The 25856-nt window shown below is 38.3% G+C and overlaps 1 protein-coding gene across 4 annotated transcripts in view; it reads left to right on the forward strand.

Moving 5' to 3' along the window:
- Nucleotides 1-22338, forward strand: part of TAFA4 (TAFA chemokine like family member 4) — a 56793-nt gene extending 34455 nt beyond the window's left edge. For 2 of the 4 annotated variants that reach the window (XM_068694559.1, XM_068694561.1), the window contains 3 exons: nt 11222-11377; nt 17962-18045; nt 22093-22338. In XM_068694559.1, the coding sequence (XP_068550660.1) occupies nt 11222-11377; nt 17962-18045; nt 22093-22190 (338 nt within the window). In that variant the 3' untranslated portion in view covers nt 22191-22338. Of the gene's footprint in view, nt 1-11221; nt 11378-17961; nt 18087-22092 lie in introns of all 4 variants that reach the window. The other 2 variants (XM_068694560.1, XM_068694562.1) reach the window with 1 other exon arrangement.
- The last annotated feature ends 3518 nt before the right edge of the window (nt 22339-25856 follow it).

Consider the following 25856-nt stretch of genomic DNA (forward strand, 5'->3'; position numbering starts at 1 on the left):
GTCTTGCAGGGAAATCTGCCTTTATGGAGCTGTACTGATCTCACACCACAAGCAATGCCTGGTGGTCCTTCCCGCCCTGTCCCTGGTGGGACGCTAAATTAAAGAAAGAACCAGAAGACACTATATATAATATGGTGATCGCTCTGGATTTGCAGAGAGTGTTAAAATTCTGAAAATTCAACTTTCAAGTGAGGCAATGCATATTTAAGACACAGAAAAGTCAATCAAATAAATAGAAACTTTTTAAAATGAGTTAAAATCAGCACAGATTTAAGAAGTAAGAAAAATAGGCAGTGTAAGTGTTGATTTTACACTTTTTTTTTTTTTTTGGCTTCTTGAGAATTTGATCTGAGGGAACATTTGACAAGTTTCCCCTTTGTAATGTGCACACTGCAAGAGGAAAAACCCAAGCATTTTAATTAGAGGACCATCTTTGTGGAAGGATAGTGGAACTAATGACAATTCTACCAGGTCACCTTTAATCTGATTCAGGCTGGGGAGATGGTGGAGCATTTCTGTTAAAGTCAATGGCTCTTGGGGGAGTCTGCCTAGCATTGTGTAAGTTAATGGCATGCCCTCTTCTGCCACCTATGGCTGCTCCATTATCCTTGAAAGCAGCCATCAAACTTGCACAGCTTTAACAGGAACATCTGCTTCTCTCCCCTGGTCGTTTCCTTCACATCTGCAGTGGTTGTGACAGGGCACGTGCTCTTCTTCATTCACCCTTATTGCTCTGACCTTTCCCGTGGCTCATTTTTTATGCTCTGCCTCCTTAATGACTATTCTAATTCATCTCTGCATTTGCTGATGGTCTCATTAGGGCTGAAGGAAAATTCACCAGGTGAGGCGGCCTGTTGTTTTCTGGTTTGAGTAAAAGTTTGTCAAATCTGACAAGCTACCTGGGATACTTTAAAAAGAAAATTTCACTACATTGTTTCTGCAACCTGCACAGTTGTGACAAATGTTCCAGCTAAAAATGGGAATCCCTCTTTTCTCTAGTGAATGACATCTGTCCCTTTTTCTGGCTGACCTGTTTGGTTTTTGGCCAAGAACTAGAAAGAAGTCCAAGTGTCTTCCTGCCATTTAAACATTAATTTTCAATGTTTTCAGGTAGTTCCTATAGCCAAGATAAGAACTGAATGTCTAAAAGCCTTTGGGAATCTGAAACCTTACCTTCCACCCTACCTCCTTCAAGCCACCCATCCTGATATGCTTTATCAAGTGTCCTGAAAAAAACACAGTGACTGTCTGGCTGCATGCAGATGTGGGAAAGTGCTGTTATTGCACTGCTGCATCGACCACACCCTGCTCAGCTATCAGGGAACAAATTTCTATGTTGTGGTGGAAACCCACCTTCCGAATAAAATAGTCTGCAACAATCTCCTTAGTCATTTGGGTGATGACAGTGAGACTTGAATATGACTCCAGGACTAAACTTGTAGGACTTTCTCCCAGAGATCTCTTTGTGTCAAAGCTAAGACATGGCATAGCAGTATATGGACTGAAAAAAGGCCTTTTGATGCGTAAAATCATAGGATTAACAATATAAATAACATAGAGCAAATAAAGTGAGAGATCAGCATAAGACGTGTTGTGGCAGCACCATTTGTGCACACACCTGGGAACTGAGCACAGATCTCCACACTCAGATCTCCAAATCGTGTCTCTGTGAGTTTCTTTGGCTGAAACTTGCAACTGAAATGTCAAAATTTTAGATTTGCACCTTTATTCTGTGGTAAAGAAGATTAAAAAGTGGAAGTTGAGAGACTGAAGAGATCTGCAGAACCTTGAAAAAAATAATAATGGTGAAGCTTTGAAAAAGAGTCATCAGTATGAAATAGGAGACTTATAGTCCTTCATAGCTTCTGAATTCTGACCTTTTTAGTTGTTATTTGGCTGTTAGAAATATAATTAAGGATCATGAGTTATAATATGAACCTATGGGTGACTGTGATCATGTTCTGATTGTTACTTTGTTTGTTTGTGACTGTATTTTATTTTATTTTATTTTTACTGTTATTAGTATGGCATAAAATACTGGACCCTTTGTGTGGTTATTTTTTTCAATGTAAGAAAAAAAACCTTTCTCTAATACCAACTGAAAAAGTCTGTCAGCATTCTGGAAACTTCACTTATGCTTTGCCCTTACGGATATAATAGTTAAAATAGCTTAAGTTCAATTAGCTGTTCAGCCAGGTTGGAAAGAGTCTGCACATGCTGAAACCATTTGAAAGTCCTCACGTCACTCAGAATTAAAAATGCATTTGTGCAATTTGGTTTTATGACCTGTTATTGCTCAACTGGCAGCTGGATCTTATAGTTGGACTGCTGTGATGCTTTTCTTGTCCATTCCATCAGAATAAACCCAAGATAACCATTACAGCTATATAAAACCTGATATAAAATGAAGCAAACTCTGAAAATAATTAATCAGTGGTGATCAAGGCACAGGGGCTTTTCCAGGGATTAAAGACCAGCTGAGGAGCTGATGGCCTGGTGCCCAGTGCATTAACCGATCTGATTGCTTTCAGTGTTCCTCGAAATTCCATTTGCCTGATTTGCCTATCGCATGAAAATTTCATTGCACTTCAGCAGGAAATGTTATCATTCAAACTCTCAGCGTTCTCCACTGGTCCTTGTTTTTGACAGAGACAATTCTTGTAGTAGCAACGAGTAGTGCTACATGGTCATAATAAGCACAGACCAATTAACGTGAAGAGATCCATTGCAGAATTCAGTCCTTTAAACTAAGGCTGTTGAACAGAAAATGACACCAGAAAAATTTTCATAAACAACACCATTTAATGACAAGTTTTTCTTGGACCTTTTTTGAGCAGATTCTCCAATGAGAGTTAACTAATGAATAATTATTTGTTTGCTTACCTTTACCTGACAAATTCAGGCACAGTACTATTTACAGTCCCATAAAAGTAGTTTAATTAAAGAAGAGAAAGTTACTTTTGCATTTTAAAAATAAAAAAGATAAAAGCTCAAGTTCTCTGTGCGTTGTGAATTTGTACTGAAGTGCAACAGACCACAAGTTGCCTTGTTTGGTCTCCTTAGTGTTACCTGTTATATTTGGACAGGAGAATAAAAATTTAATTTTCACATCAAATGGAGAAAATGCTTCTTTCCCAAACATCTGCTGTGCTTTCTGGCAACTGCCATCTACTCAATCTGCAGAGGCTAATGTCTTTCTGACAATTACTGTTTCGTATTCTCTAAACAAATACAGTTCTTGTCTGATGAATGACCATGAACTGAGTTAAAAATACCTCTGGTATTAAGTAGATAACAAACATTTGTTTTGCGTGGCTAAGCCCCAAACAGTCATTTGGTACTTCAGGTGATGAAGGAATGCTCAGAAGGGCACAAGGCCTAACCCTCAAAATTCTTTTTGTTGCATATAGGAGACAAAGCTTTTCCCTTTTTTCTTTTCCTTTCCCACTTTCCTTTCCTCTTTTACCTTAAAGTCTATGATAATATTAAAAGTACTTCTGGCACACCACGAATGCGAAGTAATAAATGGTTCAAGCACAGTAGTAGATTTGGGTGCAGTGAGCAGCTGCAAATGGCAGCAGGATGCCTGAGGCAATGAGCTTGCCAGGGCCCTGGTGCCTGCCAGGGCTGTATCAATGTCGTACTCAGGATGGCTTCTGCCATAGATGAAGAGCTACTTATGGTTGAGGATGGGATAATCCTTCCCTGTTGTGGTCCCAGGCATGCTACTTTTGCCTTCCTATGGCAAGAGTGACCCTTTTTTGAGAGGCCATCATGCCTCATGATTGGGGCAGAATATTAATTTTTTGCTTACAGACTGGTGAATAATTGTAAGATTGGCCTATGCAGATGTGTATGTACAGATGTGTATGTACCTGTTTTCTGTAGGCAAGCAGAAAACTCTGTAGGGAGCTAGTTTCATTCTTTTTTCCTTTCTCTCATGATAAACTTGAAAGAAACAAGAGAAAAAGAGTTGTGCACATGTAATAGCGAGAACGAGTGTTAATGGGACATGTGGGAAATACGCCTATATTACAGAACACAATGTTGCTCATTTGCTACAAGATGTGATGGAAAACCAAATCTTTCCCTTTACTTTTTTTCTCTCTCTCACCTGAAATAGCTACACAGTAGAAAGTTTCCCTCAGGAGATGATTAGCACCACTTCACTGCAAGGTACTTTGTGAAGTTTTATGCTGTGGATTTCATTTGTACAAGTGATACGTGTGCTTGAACAAGGATGAATATTACTGCCTGGCTGAAAGGTAGTCCTTATTGATTAACTTCAGCATAGCACCCAGTAGGTAGAGAGAGGTTCATGGTTTAATTTGTTTTTGCTTCCAGGTCACTCTTCAGCCACTTTTATTTTCATTTGCAGCAACATTTCCCTCCTCCCTCCTCCATTTGCAGCACCTACTTCGGTCTCAGCTGTTTTGATTTATCGACCGCTCAGATTCAATGCTTTGTTCCCTGGAGAAGTCTTAGTGTTTATGTCTGATCTACGGTCACCTACACTACTTATTCCAAGGAACTTTAATCTCCATATGGATGTGACCTCTGACATTTGCCAAAGAGCTCACTGTATTACATGATTCATTCCAGCTGTGTCAGCATGTTCCACTACCAGCACATATGAAAGCTTATAGTTTTCATTTCATTAACTTTTCGGGTCTCATTATCAGGTTTTGAGGTCACTCACCATCTTTTGTAATACACGTCTAGATTAACTGTTCTCCAGGGTTCCTCTCAAATTGGTTGCGTGGCTGGGAGTCATTTTCCTCAGGTTGTGACTTCTTGCCCAAAACAAATTAAAGTGGCTTATTGCTGGTTCCCTGGTCATCCAGTTACAATGCTGATTATGATTTTCCACGTGGCACGCTACTGGTTTCCACAACTGATCGTGCACAGATGTGCTGATAGGAACACAGGATGAAGCTTTATGGGCTGTGAAGAAACTCTTGGGTTGGAAACCTGAGCACTCTGAGTGTGAATGTCTGTTCCTTGATCTGTGAGATCATCTGTTTGCTTGATTTTTTAATGGATGTTAGCTCTAGTAAGCATGATGCTGCTATGCGTCTGAGAAATGTGAAATGGATAGCAAACTGGATACCTTTTTTTTTTTTTTTTGTACTACATCCTACTTTGCCAATTATGGGCAGATAATGGTCATTAGGGGAAGATATTTATTGTCTATTTTTTCTGTAGAGCAGTTGAAAAGGCCTTCTGTGGCAGTTCTGGGCTATCTCTGAATAGTCTCTTAACTGCCAACAAGTGAAAAGTGGAACTGGACTGAATCACATATGCAGAGCCAATTTATAAGGAGCTGTGTACATATAAATATTGTGTATCCTTGAGGAAAGAGACCGTCTAAGTGAGAACCTTGACACGAATATGAAATGATTTGTGAAAAAATCCAGTGGTTGATGAATTGTTAGCATTTCTTTAAAATGCTCTGCTGTAATTTTGTCTTAGAAGATGGTGTCTTAATTTTACATTACAAATCTCCCGAAGCCACCTGCCATCTTTAGAAACACTCCCTCTCCACTTCTGCTGGCCTCCCCTCAAAAAGACAAACAAACATGCTACCCCATGAGCTGGAGAGGTTCTCTTAAGTATGTTTGGTAACAGAAAGTGAAAAATAACCAATATTATGTCCTTGAATAAGTATTTTTCTAGAATATTTGCCTCTTGGTGTGCATTTCTGTGTGTAAGCAAAAGTTAACATGACGTGAAAGCTGAAGAGATGATGAACTGTCACCAGGCTTTTTAGAGTGCTTTCCTCTTCCAAACAGCATTGCTGCTGACTTCTAAACTCACTTGTTTCTCATACTGTTGCTGCAATATTAGGTTCCATAGCCATTCATCTCCCTATTGACAGACATCCTCTTACCCTTTAAATAAATGATGCAGTTGATTTTTGTGCAGACCAAGCTTGCTGGTTTTGAGGCTCAGTGAAGAATGTGCTGAGCTAGGATCATATTGTCCTAGATGTACTGTTCTTCGCAGTACTAGTTGCTTTCCTCATCAAAGAGAGCAGCTTAAAGAAACAGAGATTAAAAACTCCCTTTAAATATGTTGTTTCCATATGTTTCTGAGCTAAGAAATTAGAAAAAGAGGAGGTTATCCAGGATTAAGGTTTTCTGATAAAGGCATTCTGCCTGCATGTATATTGCATTGAAAGAGTGCTCCTTGGGAGTGATAAGAATTAGTCACAGAGATGAAATGGATGTGGACAGAATTGACTAGCAACTTTCTGAAAGCCTTCCTCTTTTTTGATATTTTCCTTGTAGTTTTGAAGTGCATTACTGTGATGTTTGATATTTTATTAACAATAATTGTATTTTCCTTTTTTTTTAATTTTTATTTGAGGATTTCAAAGAGTTTTAGGAGCATTAATTGCATATCTGTGGTGCCTTGACTTCTTTGAAGAAAATGAAAACAAGGTCTTGTCAAATAATTAGTAGAAAAATTGTATTAAACTGAGAATAAACAGTTCAGTGGTGATTATTTAGCCAAATATACATATTATACTTGTGCTGACTTATAAGGCACAAGCCTAATAAATTCCTAGTTTGTACTTGCCCTTCAGAGATGATGACTGCCTTCTCTGAAAACTGTGAAGGCTGCCTCTGCAGAGTCAACTATCTTCTGGGCTGGAAAGTACGCAGGTAACAAAGAGTTCATTCCTGTAGCCGGTTCTTCAGGTCAGAGAGGCTTTTTGGAGGCTTTTTGGACTTGGGCACCTGAGGGCTGTTATTACCCATAGGTATCTCATTATGGAAGGCATAAAAATTCATAGCAGGGAGTGTCCCAGAGGCTGCTTTAACGAGCCCTCTCTTGGTATGTCTGTGTCCTGTATGGAGAGAGAGAGAATGTGTCCTTAGTTAGCTTGAATAGCATTGGTATTTCTAAGGAAGCTAAGCTGTAAAGAAATCGGGATAAGGAGGAAACTACCAGCACCAGACTCCTGATCAGAGGTAACACAGAGTTCTACAGTTATCAAGATTCGTCCTCTGTCCTCCCCAGTGCTTGGCTGGCAGACGTCTCCTCTCTTGGTATGCAGAAGGTGTTCAACAACAGGAACCTTTCTCTGGTACTGTTGCTGATAAAATGCATCTCTCCTTGGAGAGTTCTTTTATTTAAATGTGAAGATGTAACTGAATTTCAACTGCAAATATTGACAGCCCTTAGGTTGCAGATCTGAATAGGTTTACAGGTGAAGAGCTATGAATTTGTGGGCTTTTTATAAGTGAGCCCAAAGGGGCTTTGCTCTCCCAAGTTTGGCTTTCTACTATCTCTCATTGCAGTTCTCCCTGAAATGTCTTTCCTGATGTGTCTGGTATAGAATTCACTTGCTGTGATCTTCACACTTTAAAATCTCTTCAGTCCCTGCTCCTCTAATGCGTTGGCTTCCTGAGAATCCATTGATTATAAAATATTTTAAGACTGTTCTTGAGTATTTCAGTTCTTACGCTCTCAGCTGTAACTTAAATGTACTCTAAACTTGAGATGGAGGTTTATCTAGTGCAATGTGGAGAATAAAATGTGAAGGAGAATATTCTTATATTCTTTCTTTTCTCTGCCTTTGGGCACCTGAATGTAGATACAACAGATATCAATAGATTTAGGGAGAGAATAGTCTGTTTGAGTTGATGGTTAACTTTTAAGATAATCAGTGAGTTTTGCTAACTCTGAAAGCCACACTGCAAACTGAGTGCTTGTCCTCTAGATTGCTGAATACTGAGAAGAATGGTACATGGAGTTAGCACGTTAACACTTAGCAATTGCTCAGTGATTGTTCACAGATGTGTCTGAATATTAAGAGGAAATGCATATGGGTGTTCAATAGAATGAAGAGTGTTAAGATGTGCGTGAACAAGCAAGAGGAAATATAGATGTGAGCATGTAGGAGGGAAAAGACTATTACAAGGGCAATCCAATTAATGCAAATGATGCATGCAGATGTCTTTGGCTTTTTAGTACCTTTCGCTCTTTTACTCCGTAGGATCTGCATAGAATCATAGAATCATAGAATATCCTGAGTTGGAAGGGACCCTTAAGGATCATCAAGTCCAACTCTTGACACCGCACAGGTCTACCCAAGTTCAGACCATGTGACTAAGTGCACAGTCCAATCTCTTCTTAAATTCAGACAGGCTCGGTGCAGTGACCACTTCCCTGGGGAGCCTGTTCCAGTGTGCAACCACTCTCTCTGTGAAGAACCCCTTCCTGATGTCCAGCCTAAACTTCCCCTGCCTTCCCCTGCCTCAGCTTAACTCCTCATCTGCATGCTGGGGACAAGGGAGAAGAGTGCTGTCTTCCTTCATGTGGCAGCAGTACTCCTAAACCTTAGAATCCTACACATGCCAGCAGACGTAGAGGGGACACTTTGATGTGCTTGCTTGTGTATGAATGAGTTTAGAGTAAAATAGCCACTGAACCAAAGGACACATTCGTAATGGAACTTAATTTTGTGTCTTCAAGTGTCTGTGTGCCTGTGGACTCCTTGCTTTTTATGGGAGCAGAGTCAGTGTTTTAAAATTCAAACAAGATAACTCAAAATAACTGAAAGTAATCGCCCCCTCCTTTTTTTTTTTGGACTGTATGCTGAGGGTCAAATCTTGTTTGATTTATTTTGATATTGACTTAAAAGGACTATTCACCTAAAGGAAGCAGGTTTGGGTCTTGAAAATAGACATTCTTTCAGCTACATATTGATCGCCGGAGCTGGATCTAGTCCATCCTTATGATGTACTTTCTGACAAAATGGCTTCTGCTCTTATCTTGGCATCTAATGTGTAGTGAATAATGACTTTAATTAAAACAAGACCTGACTGCTTGGTCTCTCAGATGAGATACATAGCAACGTATGTGGCTTGAGCAGTTGCAAATTTCTGCTTTTTCTTTACTCCGCTATAAAATGTCCTTTTCACGAGACAGTCCAGGCTGTGACCTTGCTCTCCTCAAGTCAGCTGGAATTTTGCTGTTAACTTCAGTGAATGCAGGACCACCACTCTAAGCCCTGTAGGAAATCAATAGAAACTTTCCCTGTTTACTCCAATGAATTTGGGCTCAGGCCTTTAATTTTTGTTCATCAATTTATTTTCTCTAAATATTGTTGCGCTGAGGTGTTTTGTGGAAAAATACTTTGGAATGAAGTGGTGCGGCCAATTTAATTTCTCTATGCATTTATTGTCCTTACTGATTTATAGAGAAGCTACTTTCCTACAGGCTGGTAGCTCTTTTCACTTTTTTTCATGATATGGTATTAGGTACTTGCATGAAAATTCAGTCTGCCAATAAACTTAATACAGTAGCTATCTACGATACTTTTATGCTGTCTTCGACATTTTTCCAACTTTCTATAAAATACATTATGCATTTTCCTGCTGTAGCATATTTTGCTTAAAACTACAGTGGAGCTTTTTCCCCAGGAAAACAAACAACCAAACACCTTTGTATATAGAATTTCTTTTTACATTTAGAGTGCACAAATAAAGACTGTATTTTCTTTCCAAGATTGTATATACATAGTTTTCTGCCCATTGAGGTGGTTGTGAATACAAATTTGGCAACAAAAGTCAGGCAGCCCTCCAGCTGTGTTTGAAACACAAGCCCTCCAGCTTGTGAAACCAAACCACGCACAGCAAAGGAACATTGCCAAGCCAACCTTTTAAAAAGTTACGTATATATTTGAAAGCTGTCCTGTTTTTTTGTTGTTGTTGATGATGTTTGTTTGTTTTTGTGGAAAAGCCATTTAGAAGCCTAAACTGTATTCCTAACTCTTTTTAAGGTTTAGATTTTCCACTTACATCAACTCATAAAAATTTCTGTCCAAGCACTACAGTAAAGTTAATGATTCAATAACAGAACCTGCCCATATTGCATCAAACCAAGGTGTTCTCTATCTATCTAGTAACAGGTACTGTTTTTAAAAAACAAAAGGGTTTTGTGTATGGGAAGGGGTCAAGCATGGAGAGACTGGGAATCAGGGCAATTCTCCAAGCTTGCCATTGTAATGTTCTCATTTGTTTCACTGCATCTCTGTATTTCTGAAAAATGCTCTCACTTTCACCTTCCTTTCTTTATCCTGCTGTACCTCCACTATTCCACACACCTACACCAATACCTGTATGTCTCTTCTCATATAATGAGCCGGTACTACTTTGGTGGTGAATAATTTCATGTCTATCTTTCTACCTCACTTATTAAAAAACCAAGCAAAATAAAACCAAACACACACACACATAGTGCTGTTAATTTACAAGGAGCTTTACAAACATAGGTAAGAGGCATTCAAGGCTTTAAATAAGACGAGACAAATGCAAGATGAAGCACTTGAGAGCAGTTCAGAAAAGTGAGGAGATGGAGGAGGTGGAAATGACTTATGCAAAGAAGAGAGGAGTTTTATAAAGTGGGATTTCTGAGCAAGGGTTTTAGGCAGGATAGAGGGTGAGTGGAGGAAAACAGGCAGGTACAAGGAGCAGAACAGTTAAGGTGTGAAGGCAGGAGTGAGGAAAGGAGAGGAAGCTTAGAGTAAACTCAGACAGATGGTGCTGAATTGTGAGGAAAGGTGCTTGAGAGGAAGACAGCTGATGGAGAATTTATGACAGGTTTGTTCAAAATGGGCTGGGAGGGACTTCAGGAATTCCATATAGCTTTATTTATTTATTTATTTATTTATTTATTTTGACAACACTTGACTATCTATGACAGCTTTTTGGCCTACTTTATTCATAGCCTACCTGCAATTATAGAAGCCTACCTACATGTTGTTATGATAGAGGGTTTCTCTGCTATTTAACTTTCCCTTGCATTAAATATTGCCCAGTCCATCATGTCTGCTTGTGAAAGGAAAGAATTGAATATAAAACCCGAATGCAAGATACAAAGCCAGAGGAAGAAATGTGCTCTTTTTCCACGTCTTCTTGTCTGACATGTCTAGTTCACTAGTCCAATCTCCTTTTCTCCCTGCAGTTTTGTAAAGGCCAAGGAAGACTGGCTGAAAAATTGATTTGGTATGCTGAACTAATCTTTATTAGTAAAAATAGGATAAACTTAGGGAATAAGCCAGATCCTACAAGACGCTCTATCCCTTCATCTTCTTGGGACTTAAATGGGTATTCAAGGGACTCAGTATCTTGTAGGACTGTATTTATTGGCTTTTTCTTTATACACTGATGTTTTGTTTTGCTCTCCATCACATCTCTGCAATTATTAGGCCAGCACCAAGTTAAGCAAGGGACATGCGAAGTTGTGGCAGTGCATCGTTGCTGCAATAAGAACCGGATTGAGGAGCGATCACAAACAGTCAAGTGCTCCTGCTTCCCAGGGCAGGTGGCTGGTACAACAAGGGCTCAGCCCTCATGTGTGGAAGGTAAGCAGTCTCCCGCTCGCTCATGGTTCATTAAGATTGTTTGAGAAGTTTAGTCTCCTTGATTGTTTGACTTCCTACTGCCTCAAAAGCATAATCCTTCCTTTTGTTAATTTTGAAAACATTGCTGTGCATTGATGATAATGAGTCTGTGCATAAATCTGGGTGTAATTAATCCTCTTAATATATGTACTCGTCCATTTCATGTCTGTGCCAATAGAACTTGTTATTTTTTCACACAAAAACTCTCCTTTAAAACTAGTCTGAAAACAACATAAGCCAAAAAATTCGAGCTAATGATATTAACCCTTCCAGTTGCCTTTAGACATAATAGTTTGGCCAAAATGTCACTGGATAATAAATGCAGTCCTAAGACTGGGCTTGCGGGTAGTGCTGGGACATCTGATTTTGAGAGCTGCTTTCCAGATGGATGTTTCCCCATTTTATGTGCCCAGTGGGATCTTATGCTGGACATCAGTACTATAATGATGCCCCATGTCCGTTCATTGTGTGTGTTGTAACTCAAAATAAGTTAGAGTTGGTAGAGTAGAGCAAGCATACTGCTGCACACGGTGCAGTGTCTAAGCTAGGACACCTACCTGATGAAAGAAAAATGTGGTGTAATTGCCCTAGTCCATCAGCTTCCTGGGTAGATGTGAAATCCGCTCAGAGCTCAGTGTTGCCATCTGTACACTTTTAGCAGTTTTAGCGGTTTTCATCTGAAATGAAATGTGTTACATACACCAAAGCTAAAATCGTACCTTGATTATAATGTTGACCAGAGATTCTGAAACTCTCTAAAACTTTCTTACCCAAGGTTCACTTTGCACCTCATCCCCACCCTTTTCCTCTCTGTCTTATTGACAGTTCAGAAATTGTGGGTCACCCTTCTTTCTTCCCCCACCACCAGAGGCTATTCCCTGGAGAGGCTGCTGCTGATGCTCTTATTATTAACTTAATAAGCAGTTATACTGAGACTGAGATTTTTTTTTTTTCATCACAGAAAAAATCTAGTGAAAATCTTCTGTCATGTATATATAAATAGGCATTCAAAATATATTAAAACAAAGTTCTGTACGATCTACACTTGAATTAAAACAAATCAAATTGAGACAATACCCAAGTAGCTAACTGCTAATTAATACTGATTTAGATGTTAATAGATCCTCCATTTTATTAATTCATAAGGAAAATGCTTGCTCTCATTGTTTTTTTTTTCCACATGAAATTGTAAGCGTTACAAGTTAAATATAAAACAAAAGCCTCAGTCCTTTTTTTTAAACTTTCAGAGCTATTTAGTTCTAGATGTAAAATTCTAACTACATGCAATATGTCTGAATTTTTGTTTAATGTATTTTCCACCTTTTATTTTTAAGTAAATAGATTTTTTTATCTGATTAGACTTTTCATGCCTTGTAATTTAGGAAAACAATCAACTTTAATTGTACAATTTGTTAAATATTTTTTTTGTCAAGTGAGAAGTATTCTCTGTGTTTTTTGGTGATACGTCAAGCAACAGAAATACTTTTATGTATGAAAGATAATAAAAACGAGGCATTGTTTTAAGCTTGCCTAAGGATTGCAAAGGTGACATTATCCTTCCATGATAGAAAGACATCAATGCATGATACAGTGGGAGTTTAATTGAATTTGTCAATGCAAATAGTTGCTAAAAGAATTTAATAGCTATTTTTTCTTCAAGCATAGTTGAGATTAAATAAGACAAAATATTGTGAATGTAAGGTTTTGGTTTCTAAAGTGGAAGCCTATGATTCTACCTCGCCTCTTAAGGTAATGCTTTAACATATTTCACTTATTTTTGCAACCATGTGGGACTACAGTCAGTGTTTTTCAGTTGCGGTAGCAGAGAAACTATAACTATCTTTCCTTAGCCTCAGGATTAGATGTGTTTTCTCCCACTCTGTATGCATCCTTCAGTAGGCTTCTATGCTGTGGAAACCAGAAACAGATTAAAAAAAAAAAAAAAGTGTTGAATTTGTATATTTCAGACTGATACAGATGTTTTATTTTCCAACACCTTTTTGCCAAAAGCAGGGATGTTTAATTTGCCTATATTTTGCTCTGAGTTTAAAGGGAAGGATGTGCCCGAAGTACAGATTAATTTTTCTAACCAAAATAAAAGAACCTGCATACCAATTGATTTACAGTAAACTTTTAAAGCTTGTTTTTTTTTTGAACTTCAGACCTTATCCAGTAGTAATTATCATTTGCATTAGAGTAGCAATTATCTCTGTGCTCTTGATCATGCATGGCATGCGTGTGGTTGTTGGTACCATAGTTTCTGCTTCAAATTGCTCACATGTTGAACTGTGTTTAGATAAGATGAGGAAACAATGTAGATCACACTCAAATGTGTCTGGTAAGTGCCACCCACTTTTTGTGTCAGACTACAAAATCTTTGGCCACACACATGGAGAAGCTTTTACCCATTTAAAATCATGATAAAAAGTGTAGTGCTAAGTATTTTTTTATAGAAAAAAATGATTTATATATATGTTCTTTTGATAACTTTTATTTGGAGAGAAGTGCATTAAATATGTCGGAGTAAATCATCACTAGCCAAATCAGCTTCCATCCAAGCAATTCTGTTAGTCCTAGAATTCATGAGGAAGAAACACTCAGATTAGAAAAAGAATGCCAATGAGACTAAAGAATTCAAAGGCTTTCTAGAAGGTCAAAGAACCACAATAAAGGAGCAGGACACCTTTGAAAGCCCATCTGGGATCCACACTGAAGAGAAGAGGGTTTATGGAAACAAGAAAACAAAAAAACAATGCATAGCAAACAGATAACAGTACAAATTGCTGAGAAGATTTCCCTCCCACTGGTTTTGAATGTATTTCAGAATATTTGAGTACTCAAAAGGATGCTAATGCTGTGTCAGTATTCAAAGAGAGGAAAAAAACAACAACAACAACAACAAAAAAAAAAAAAAACACAACAAAAAATAGAATGAATAGTGTATTGCAAATTTGTATGGACAGCTTAATCCAATGAGGTAGGAAAGTCATCTATATTTGTCCCAACTACAGACAACATGAATTTGTTTGTTAAAGTAGAATACAAAGAAATTATTAAATAAAAGTAAATAAAATTATTGGCCCATAGTATGTGAAATATTGAAATTGCTAATACTGAGGCAGATTAGTACCACTGTTCTGCTTTTGGTAAGAAATAGAATGGTGAAGAATTTTCTAGTTTGGTAATTAGAGAACCTACTAACCAAGATCTACTAGCATACCTCAAAAACGTTCATCTCCACAGAGTCAGCAGGAGGAATTGGTAGTCAAATGGCACATACATACTGAGATTTCACGGTGCTTAGCTCTACATCTGCCCCTCTGAAACATTTTCAGTGGTGACCTGAAAGCAAATATAGAACCTATCCTGACAAAAAATGTATGGATTTCATCTGATGGGGCAAAGGAACAAGTAATAACAAGCCCAAGGTAGTCACATGGCATGGTCCTGCAAGGAGGAAGTTGAACCTCTTTGAAAGACCTCTGTGTTAATAAAGACAAATGCATTGTGTTGAGAAACTGAAGAAGTTCAATCAGCTCAGCTTATCAGGCAGAAGATTGAAAAGTTACTTGATTGCAACACGTTCAATACCTTCACAGGGAGAAAATGATGATTGCTAACTGGTCCTGTAATGCAGAAGAAGAAAGCACAACAGAAGAGGTTTGAAAGGGAAGAAAACCAAGGCTGTTTCATGCTGAGATTATTTAATGCCATTAAAAAAAAGTCAATGGGAGAAGTTTCTTTCTTCACCTGCACCCAAATGGCTTGGAAGACACTGTGTAGCCAAACACAGCTAGGGGCACAGCACAGTGAATTGCACGAGGCAAGACAAGATGATGTATTGGCACCTTTTGGCCTTAATCTTTATGAATCTACTGTTTCCATGGAGCCACATCAGCTAGGGAACGATGTCAGCAGAAGATTTATTTCTGGTGGGGTAACCACCAGCAAATCGACCGGCAAATGTCAAACTGAAGCAGTCTCCTTTCTCTTCATGAGGGTGGTTGTATATGAGTATGACATAACTGCTCTCGTTTCTTAGAAAAGTCATCTGCTGAAACCTCTCCAAGAGTGCCTCAATCTGAAAAGAAGAGGAAACCTTTACATTCTTCAGAGAGTCACACTGTTAAAAGTGCAACAGTCATTAAGGAACTCTTGCTCTGAAGATGAGCGTAAGGGTCTGATGGAGAATTTTAATAGAGTAATCCCAGGAGTGTGCTTGATACAAACAGCTACAGCCATTTAGGACATACAGGTCAGCAGAGTGGACATTAGAACTACGAAGAAATTGGACATAAAGTGGATGCAAGAATCAGTACTTTGCTACAGCAAAGAATGAGGAATTTGCTGAAAGTTAATAGAATGAGATCTGTATTAAGTATTTCAAAGTGTTGCCATTAATTTGAAGAGAGATTTCAGCACAGAATAGAAATCAGTCAACAGAAGAGTAGTGGTCATTTTCTCTGTAAGTGTCTAAACAAGAGATGAATAGAAGGTGAAATAAGCAGTCTGTTGAAAAGCTTGTGGATCTTGTTGGAGTTAGATTGACTCCACAGTGTTTCCCACTCTCACCTGTGCTTGTTTTAATGAAAGATTGCACCGTTGGAAGTGATGGGCTTGGTTCATTGTCTTATGTACTTCATTTCCACATGAACCTCGTAGACCAGAAAGTTACATGCGCACAGAGTGCTGTGTGAAGCCGCTTCTGTGCTACATTTTTGACCAGTCAACCAGTGCCTTTTTTAATGAGCAGGTACTAGAAGCAGGGATTCTAGGTATCTGAAGGGAGAGCTGAATGAGAGAGGTGTTTTTTAATGTCTGAAGCTGAACTTATGTTTTTAAGGTAGCGCTGTAAACATGAAAGAAGGTTCATGTGTCAGAATGAAGGCAAACTCTTAGCGAGCGTGTCACCACATTCAGGCTCACAGCAGCACTGTGCAGAGCTGTGTGATGCAGTAGCCAGACCTCCCAGGAGGGCTTCCTGGCTCTGAAGCAGAGCTCTAAAGACGCAACCAGCTTACTGCCAGAATCATGTGCTGAGGTCTCTGCAGATGCTTGCTGTCTTCTTGAATCTAGCCTTCTACACTTGGCCATGCTTATCTGAAATAAATCTGGTATAGAAGTTGAAACAAATTTAGAAAGTAGAGAAGATATAAAATAAATTACTGGACTATTTATCTGGAGTGGAAGTGGTACCTCATCTCTTAGAAAGCACCACCAGGTTTCATCCATGTCATCAACAATCAACCAGCATCAATAGAAATGATCTAAGATTTAAATGATGGGTGACAGGAATCATGCATTCATTTTATAATTTTTGGAGATTGAAAAAATCATTTATAAAAGCCAAACTGGTGTTTCAGAAATATATTTTTCATAGTGCTCTTCAGGTAGTCTTAGAGTGAAAGTGCAAAACAAAAGTAATTGAATGAGCATTTCAGCAATATCCTGATGTCAGCTTGCCTGCTTGTCACCCTAATTTGAAGGTTGTAGAAATATGAATCTACCTTGAAATTAAAAGGAAAAAAAGTGCTTTACAAGAAGTAGATGAAATTATTTTTGTTCATCTCTTTTGGATGTAGTGTCTTTTAAAGCATGCGGTTCAATATTTTGTGCACATAGTAGAATAATGCAGACTAAATCAACATTTTCTGCCATATTTTATTTTGAAATCCAATTTAGTTTATGTACGATTACGAACTGATATATTTTAAAATCATTTTCTAGAATTTGATGAATCCTGTGAACAGTGCAAAACTGAGAAATACATGCTGAAGTTTGCAGTAGTAAAGTTTGCAGTAGTTTGTAGGAAACTGTATGTTACCAGCAGTATTAAAAAGTCATGACTATGTTTATAAAAATAACAAACATTGTCTTATTAACAGAAATTGGCTTAAGGCTAGAAAATTAATAAATTTGCACAGTTAGTGTACTACTGAAGTCTTACTGAAACATGTTGCAAAACTGGCAGTGTAACTGCAAGTAGATTTTCAGTTAATTATCTAATATTTTCCAATGGTTTCCATGTCCTTATTTGCACTATTTGCTGACAGAACTCACATGCTTACATATCTGTGCAATTCTATTTTCTTACCCAGTGGAGGAAGAAACTGGCATTTCTTCATCCAGCCTCACATGCATATCCGGGTTAAAAGAGAAGCCTCAGTTTCATACCACCTTACAGCAGATACATAGCTGGAGCATGCAAATGAAGGAAGGAAATCACCTCTGTAGATGGTGGAAGTGGTAAGGCACTTCCAGATGTCAATGCAAAAATGGGAGTCAAAACACACTGTAGTAGTGCTTGGCTATCTTCACCATTTGCATATGTCATTTATCCTTCTGTATGTTTGTGATGTTTTTTTTTTTTTTTAGCCACATCTTTAGCTCAAACACGGTCAGTGTGCTAAGCCACTAAAACAGTAACTGTGGATTCTACTTTTTGTAATCAAACAATTGAACAGCACACATGCAACCTCCCTACAAAAACCAACAATATTAAAAAAGATTGTATTCTGTTTCTCTTTCCCATTTCTTTTTTCCAGCTTCTATTGTTCTACAGAAGTGGTGGTGTCATATGAACCCCTGTTTGGATGGAGAGGACTGTAAAGTACTACCAGACTATTCAGGTTGGTCTTGCAGCAGTGGAAATAAAGTCAAAACCACAAAGGCAAGTACAGAGATCACCTATTTAAATATAGGTGGCAGTCTGCTGGTGGCATTTGCTTATTGCATTGCATCTGCAGGTGTGAGTACCAGTGCTGGACTCCTCAGTGTTCTGGAAAGTGGTGATTAATGCAATCATTCTCAGGGAGGAAAATTCTGGGTTGGAATTGCCCCTTCATTCCCAGCCTAATTAAGTTACTGGAGTCAAACCAAAGAAATAATTCAGTTGGAATCACTGCTAGTGGGATAATCATGTTCCAGGATCAATGCTTCAACTTGCAGACTGAGTACATAGATCTGAGGTTTTTACCAGTGTCATCTAAAGTTATAATCCTGTGCTACTGGAAAGTCCTTTTAGCTTTGAATGATGGCCTTGGGAGTTGTTGAGAATTTGTACTGACATCACTGGAACTGTGGGACACTGAACACCAGTGGAAATCAGGCTGGTTCAGATAATTTCTAATTACAGGCTGTCATGTAGACAGCCTGTTTTTTAAACAAAGCTTTGCTGTGCCATCCTATTTCTTAATTAATGGCCAGCAGAAAGAAAATATCATGTTCTCTGTCTGCTTAACAATCTAAAATGAGTTCAGTGCATTGAAGTTCAACAAGTCATAGCAAACTGCATTTCTAAATGTATCATAAAACATGAGTCTTCAGCAGAGAATAGCAAGCAAAGACATATGCTTAGCTTTTCCCTTTCCAGCCTCTTCTAGATAGGAATGAATGTTGTTGATTAGGTAACAGTCTGAGTTAATAAGCAAATACTGACACCAAATGTTGCTTAATAATGGTTGTTCTAAGGAGTGAAAACTGTACTAATTCCGGATGAAAGAAGGAAAATTAGATGGTTTGAGCAGCTGTGGTGTGACACCAGTGTCCAGAGCCCAGATGCACACATGCATATGGTGGCAGGTTCACTGGAGAAAACTGACTTTAAAAAAAAAAAAAAAAAAGGGGTCTGAAAAACCCTATTGCTGTTTTTAAGATCACAGAATCACCGAATGGTATAGGTTGGAAGGAATTCCTGCAGGTCATCATGTCCATCCTCCCTGAGCAGACAGAGAAGTCATTGCAAATCATTTACCAAAAGCTGAAGGTGTAGTCTGTGGCATGCCTCGGCTCGGCTGTGTACTCTGTGACTGATACTGCACCTGAAAGATGACCCTAGAATCAGTATGGGAAACTGGAAGTCAGTTATTGCAACGTATACATTACCCTCAGCCTTTGAATTTTTTTCACAGGCACTGACTTTAGCTACTCATATAGAGGTAACAGGCAGTGTGGTAGCATCACACCAAAGGGTAAGAAAGACAAGTAGGAGTTTGTGTATATTGAATAAGACAACTTAATCTCTGGACATGCCAGAAAAGAGCTGACACTTTGTACCAATAAGACCTTATTGGGAAAGAATTAGCCAGGGTTAAATATCCATGATCCCCTTAAGAGTTTCTAGAGTGATGAAGGCTAGAAGAAAGAACTTTACATTGGCATTGATGGCTGAAGGCCTGAGGCATTAAGTCTTCGTTCACGCATTTGTCTCTTCCTTCCTATGAGCAGTTGCCTTTCACTTCATTGAGGTCAACTGACCACATGAGTCATATAGCCTGTGTTCATGACTCTTGCTCTTAAACAGTGAAAAGAAGCAGCCTGAGCCAGTGGGATTTTACTAATAGAAGGGCAAATTTGGCATGGATCATTTATTTTATTATCCATGACAAAAATTGCAACCAGCAAACTACAGAATATGGTAATGCATTCTGATGAGTTTAGGGATGTCTTTATAAAGCTGGAGTGGGACAAATCATCCTGCCTGCAATTAGACCTGTGCAAATTCATCAACTCCATCGAGTTTGTGTGGGTCTAACAGAGGGCAGAGTGTAGTAATATGAGTGCAAATGTTATTTCATTAAGCTCGTCCTCTACTTTGCTGGGACACAGAGTGATGCATTTTGCATTGATTTTTATCACCATAGGAGATTGAGGGGTATTTAATTGAAAGGATGAGCAAACTGGCACTTGTGCTTAAATTTGAATCATTCTACTGTGTTACTGATATGAGAGCTGTTCATATTTTCCTTTACATGTTTTTGCTTTCCTTTTGCTGCCTTTTTATTTTAGATTTGAGCACGTTAAGGTAGGACTGTATTTTATTGTGCAAGTGCTTAGCAACAGTTTAAAGGAGATCCTGGTTCTGATTAGAGTCTCGGAGTACTGCAACAACAGAAATCATTAGTGGTTGAACATCTCAGTGAAATGATGAAAGAGAGTCTTGAACTTCAACTAGTGATTGGCCATGTTAGAGAAGGGAACAGGGGCCACCTCCCACTAGATCAGGTTTCTCAAAGACCACTGGATTCATTCTGCCCCACTGCAGGCATGGTACCACCCAAGCTAAGTTGTTTACATGTAGGATTCTCCAAAGTCACACGGAGAGAAATGGGTGATTTCATAGCATGACTGTGCCCATCTACAAGAGTATTCACAGCGACTACTTCTTTCTCTCTTCTTAAAAAAGACCCAGGTGACAAGCGTACACATACATGTAAATGTCTGCTTGCTACACATCAGAAGCTGTGCCACAGAATTTGTTCCTGCATCCATATTTCTTCTGTAGATATTCTGCATGTCTTGTGGGTGGTTTCCTCTGTCTACGAAGTTACAGATGTTGGACAAATATAATGAGTAATGGTAACTGCAAATTCTAAACAGAAGTTTGTGGGACATGCAATATTGGTCGGCAAAGAGAATGGAAAGGAATAGAGAGGATGGAAAAAAAGATTCCCTTGCTAGAAAGAAAAATAAAGTATTGTATAATTTATTTTTTGATTTAAAAATGAACCAAAGATTTGTTCACGCTCAGCTCAATCAGTAAAATATGTATTAAATGCATTATTAAAACTTGGCACAAGTAGAGGACTGTCATATCTGATTGTGACCAGTAGTCCAAACCATAAATCAGCCTGTGTGGCTCAGTGCTGGGATACTTAAATAAGAAAGATACAGCAAAACCCTTGTGGACAATTACAGAAAATGTACCCATACATGAAATTCTTCCAATTTAATATTTGGCTGATATCTAAAGCATGAGAGTTGAGATCCATTCCATATTAATTTTTTTTTTCTGTGTTATGTAGCAAAGATGATCTCATTACCATTTAAATTTCTAATCAATTTTTAAAGCTTACTAAGACCTCGGGATCAGAGCTAGCTGGGACAATGAGTTCCACAGGTTAATTATACACTGAAGGAGGAAATGCCAAGTAATCACTTTTAAGACTTCTATCTTTTTATTTTGTGAAAATACGAGAATAATTGAAGTATATGAAACATGGGAGACTCCTGATGCCACTCAGTGTTTAGGTGGATAGTTAGTTGCTGAGTGAGACAGTTAAAATGTGGAAAGTTGAAGAGCTTGTGTTTTACACCAGTTACCTTGGGGAGGGAAATAAAAACTTCTCTGTGCAACGTGTCTGTGAAGTTTTGTAATGTGTCTAGACACTACAGAGCAGGGTTGACAAACCCTGCAAACAAGCCTTGCAGGCTACCTATTCTCATCCATTTTCAGGATGGGAAATCTGATGTGACTCCTCCTTAGTGTGTAGCCAAACCGACTGATCTGTAGTTGCCTTCCATAAGATGGACAGCTGGGAATGGGTAGCACTTTGCATGAATGGTCTTTGGGGGTGTAAGGCATACTCTCGTGCCATAGGCATTGCTGTTGAAAATGACTCTAAGCAAAATAAAGCAGAAGAAGATTTCCATAAGGTGTTGTTGGCAGTTTAATAGTAAACAGCCATTTCTTTATCTGCAAGTCTTCTTTATCTGATTGAACAACAGTCTAGTTAACATTTGCATCTGGAGTCTGTTTCTGTGCAAGTTATGTAGGTCTGACTGGGACCAGTTCCTTCATGATGCATTCTTTATACAGTTCCTTTGCAGCAACCAAGCTTGTTTTATCATCCTTGATTGATTCCGTGTAGGGGTAACTGTTTACTCTTCTTTTATAGGTAACACGGTAGCAAAGAATAAACCCGTGGGTCACTACCAGCACAATGGCACGTGCGACTGTGTTGCTTGGCTGTCAGACAGACCCTTTTTTTGGTGATGATGCTATTGACTTAATTCTTTGAACTTACAAAAAGTCAGTGAAAAGAACAATACTCCTCCTTTCAACTGTGGTTGCAGTTCCTGAATCTGGATTTTGCTATACAGAACAATACAAGCTTTTTTTTTTTTTTTTTTTTTTTTTTTTTTTGCAAGAAAACACAAGGAGATTTGGTTCTACCTGAAATGCACCTTGGATTCTTCAGGTTCTGACATCTAGCAGCAATTCATAGAAGCATACACCTGGACTTCTGCAGTGCATCAATGATAAGACTTTATGACATTAAGATATGTAAAATTGCTTTAAATGAGTTTAGATCATGAAAGTAATTTAAGTGGTCATAGAAAAAAAGCTTACGTTACAACCAATATGGATTTATGTGAGGTAGTTCTCACAGTAAAACAGAAAAATACAAAGCTGATCCCAATGCTGAGTGAGTAAATGTCTTTGTGTATTTACAACTGTGATTTAGTAACTATCAAGGTTGTTTGAAGGTGAAAAGATAGCATTTCAATCAGTAACAATTATTGTGGGGCATACTTTGGTTATATATGTGCAAGTAAATTTATTTCTTTAGATAGTTCTAGGTACTTTAACTTTTACATTCATGAGTGATGGCAGGGAAGCATGAGGAAGAGACAAAATTTGAAAGTAGACATAGTTTTTCTTAAAATAAATCCATTCTTTAGGGGAATAGCAAAGTATACATATTCCTTGCCTCTTTGAATCTAGATATGGGAAAGAATTTAGCCGTTAGCTAGAAATATTCATTCAGATGCCTGAAAAAAGGAGAGCATGCTTGTACTGCATAAGGAGGGCTTACTGGAAGGAGAGTAATTTGTTCAGATTTTCATAGCTTTGGTTATAAGTCCTAGTAGGTAACTTACTTAAAATTCATGAACAAAATTCTAGATAAAAGTGAATCTTCACTTTCAATTAGTTCTTGTTTAGAATGATTATAATAATTAAATGTCCAGTTCTTTGACAGACTGAATTTCCAAGTGATTACATTTTGTGACACATAATTGTTTCATATTATTGTAGATGCATTTCATACTGTTTTTCTTATTTGCCTGTTACAGTTTTTTGTCATCAGTCTTCATAAATAGAACAGTAAGTAGAAGCGAAGCTGTAGCCAGGCTGATTCCCATTACATCATTTTGTGACTTAAGATGCATTAAAACCGACTGAGAATGCAATGATGCAGATGGATATCATGCAGATGAACTGCTGCTGACCCAGCTACTGAACTCATTGTTATGCTTTATGTAAATGTGAGTGTAACAATGTAAATCTAATTTTTACATAGCCAGGAAAGAAACCAAAATGAGTGTGTTGTACTAATTTAGATCATTGTGCATAAGCTTTCTAGTTTGTGGGAAAGATACCATCAGCAGTGTGGAGCTGCTCAGGGTAATAATTGCTGGCCTTTGATTTGCTGGAGTGGATGGGAGTATTCAGCCAGGTAATTCCATAGCAGGTAGTGGTGGAAAGATCTAGCCCTGTGTTTTTTGGTTTTGACTTCTCTGATTTAGCTCACTTTCAATTATGCATTTGATTACAGCTGGGATCATAGTGGTCAGTGTACTTGGTGATAAGTAAACAAGAAATGTTCCGCTCTGTGCATGGACAGCTGAACAGGTATTCTACCTGAAAGACTCTGCTTGCCCTAACGAGCTCTACATTCCTAATATTTTTTCATTGTTTCAATTTTCTGATTAAATTTTAAAAGTACCTTTACTCTTTCTATTATTTCTGTGTATATCTGTTCAAGAGTATCATCAGTGAAGATGGTTTTTGTTTACTGTTTGTACAATGTTGACCCATAACTGGTATTTATTTATTTGGTAATTTCTGTATAAAAGCATAGTAAAAAGCCATCAATGAGCTGTTCTGATCTATGTGGTCAAACAAGAATTTTAGAGAAAAGTTATTTTTCTTTTTTTTTTTTTTCTTTTTGATGATAAATGCAAAGAAAATATGTTATTTGCCGGTGGTCGTACAGGGAATTTGTGGCAGAGTTGAGAAGTGAACCAGAACATGCATCTGATTAAATTTTTCTCATGGGGAGCATAAGAAGGAGAGCAGTACGTTACACACCCTGCAATAGCTGCCTGGAAGGGGCACTCAGCTTCACTGAGGAGAAGGAAAACTAGACCATAAGTTTGATAGCATGGGATTATGAAATACAGCCCAAATGAATGACTTGCCTTCCTAGATCCTTAGCTGATGACAGAGATTTTACATTTCTAAAACAGCTTCATTCCAGAGGATCTTGGGTTGATTTACAGCCTTTTCTGACTCAATGTACAAATGCTGTAATATATGCCTGTCTCTTTTTGGAGAATTGCTGTTTCTTCTAATGCTGTTGTCTGGCATCTGACTCCAGCACTGCCCTTCTGCTGAGCAATAGCAAAATTGAAGGCTTGGCCAGAAGCTCTCTTTGTAAAAGAGATCAGCATCACAGATATCTGGTGTGTTCTCTATGTAAGTGGCTTAATTTATGCACACCTTTTGTTCTGGAATAACAGCATTTGTAAGCAGTGTGCTGGTAATCTATCAGAAATTTCAGTTTGCTTCCCGCTGTTACATTTCTGTGGGGCTAAAACCTGTGGGTCATTGTATCCAAGCTTTGTTCAGGAGGCACTGCCTCCTACAATCTAGTTCAGAGACTGATCCCTTCTGTCTTAAAATTGCAGTTTTGCCATACAATTTCTAACAAAAGATTGTTGCAGACACTCATTCCTCTGATGAGATGATATGCTGATATGCAGGCTGAACTGATTTGTGTCCTGATTATACCTATATCTCACTTAACTGTGTTCTTTTATCCCCTCATTAGTATGACCCTGATGTGTTTTCCTTCACTCAGCCGACATTTCAATAGATATAAAATAACCACGACCTCTTCATCTTTTTCCCTACTTATCTGTGTAGCCCTCTTTGCATCCACTGCAATTTAGGTGAATCTTTTTCTGAACAAGGGTTGCCAGAATTATGCACTTTATTTGACATATGCCATTGCTAGTTTTCTAGACTATGATTACCACTTTCACATCTCTGCTGCAAATACTTCGCTTTCTGTGGCCTGTGTTGCTTTTGCCTTTTACGTAGCTGCATCATGTTAGCAATTCACAGTCAGTGAGGGTTTGACTAATAGCCTAGGCTTGCTTCTTTTCAGCTCTTGCCTTCCTGCTGATAGTGTACACCCTTACCAATGCTACCTCAGAGCTGACCTGGAAGTTTGAGCTGCTGGACATCACCCCTTGTTACTCTCTCTTCCACAGGCTGAGGTCATGAAGTGCTGTCTGTCCCCTGCGCTGGGGTTTTCTGTGTGCCTCTTTGCAAGGCCATAGTCCGCTGGCAGGGGAGGACCTCCATCATACCTCATTCTGAACAGAAAGCGACATTGTTCACTCTTCAGTGAGTTCCTTACCACCATCCTTATCTTCTCCAGTTAGATAAGAAAATCTCTGTGGTATTAAAATAAATGTATAGATATAAATATATGCTTTAATATATAGATCAAACTAGATTCGTGGCATTTTATTTATCAAGAAAATAAATTATCTTAATGGAAATCCTTGCAAGGTTTCTCTTGCGTCCTGCAGCTCTGTTAAATCCATGATAGATTTTATTCCACTTTCCACTAAGTCTGTTATCTTC

This window comes from Anas acuta, chromosome 11, assembly GCF_963932015.1.
Source record: "Anas acuta chromosome 11, bAnaAcu1.1, whole genome shotgun sequence".
NCBI classification, from domain to species: domain Eukaryota; kingdom Metazoa; phylum Chordata; class Aves; order Anseriformes; family Anatidae; genus Anas; species Anas acuta.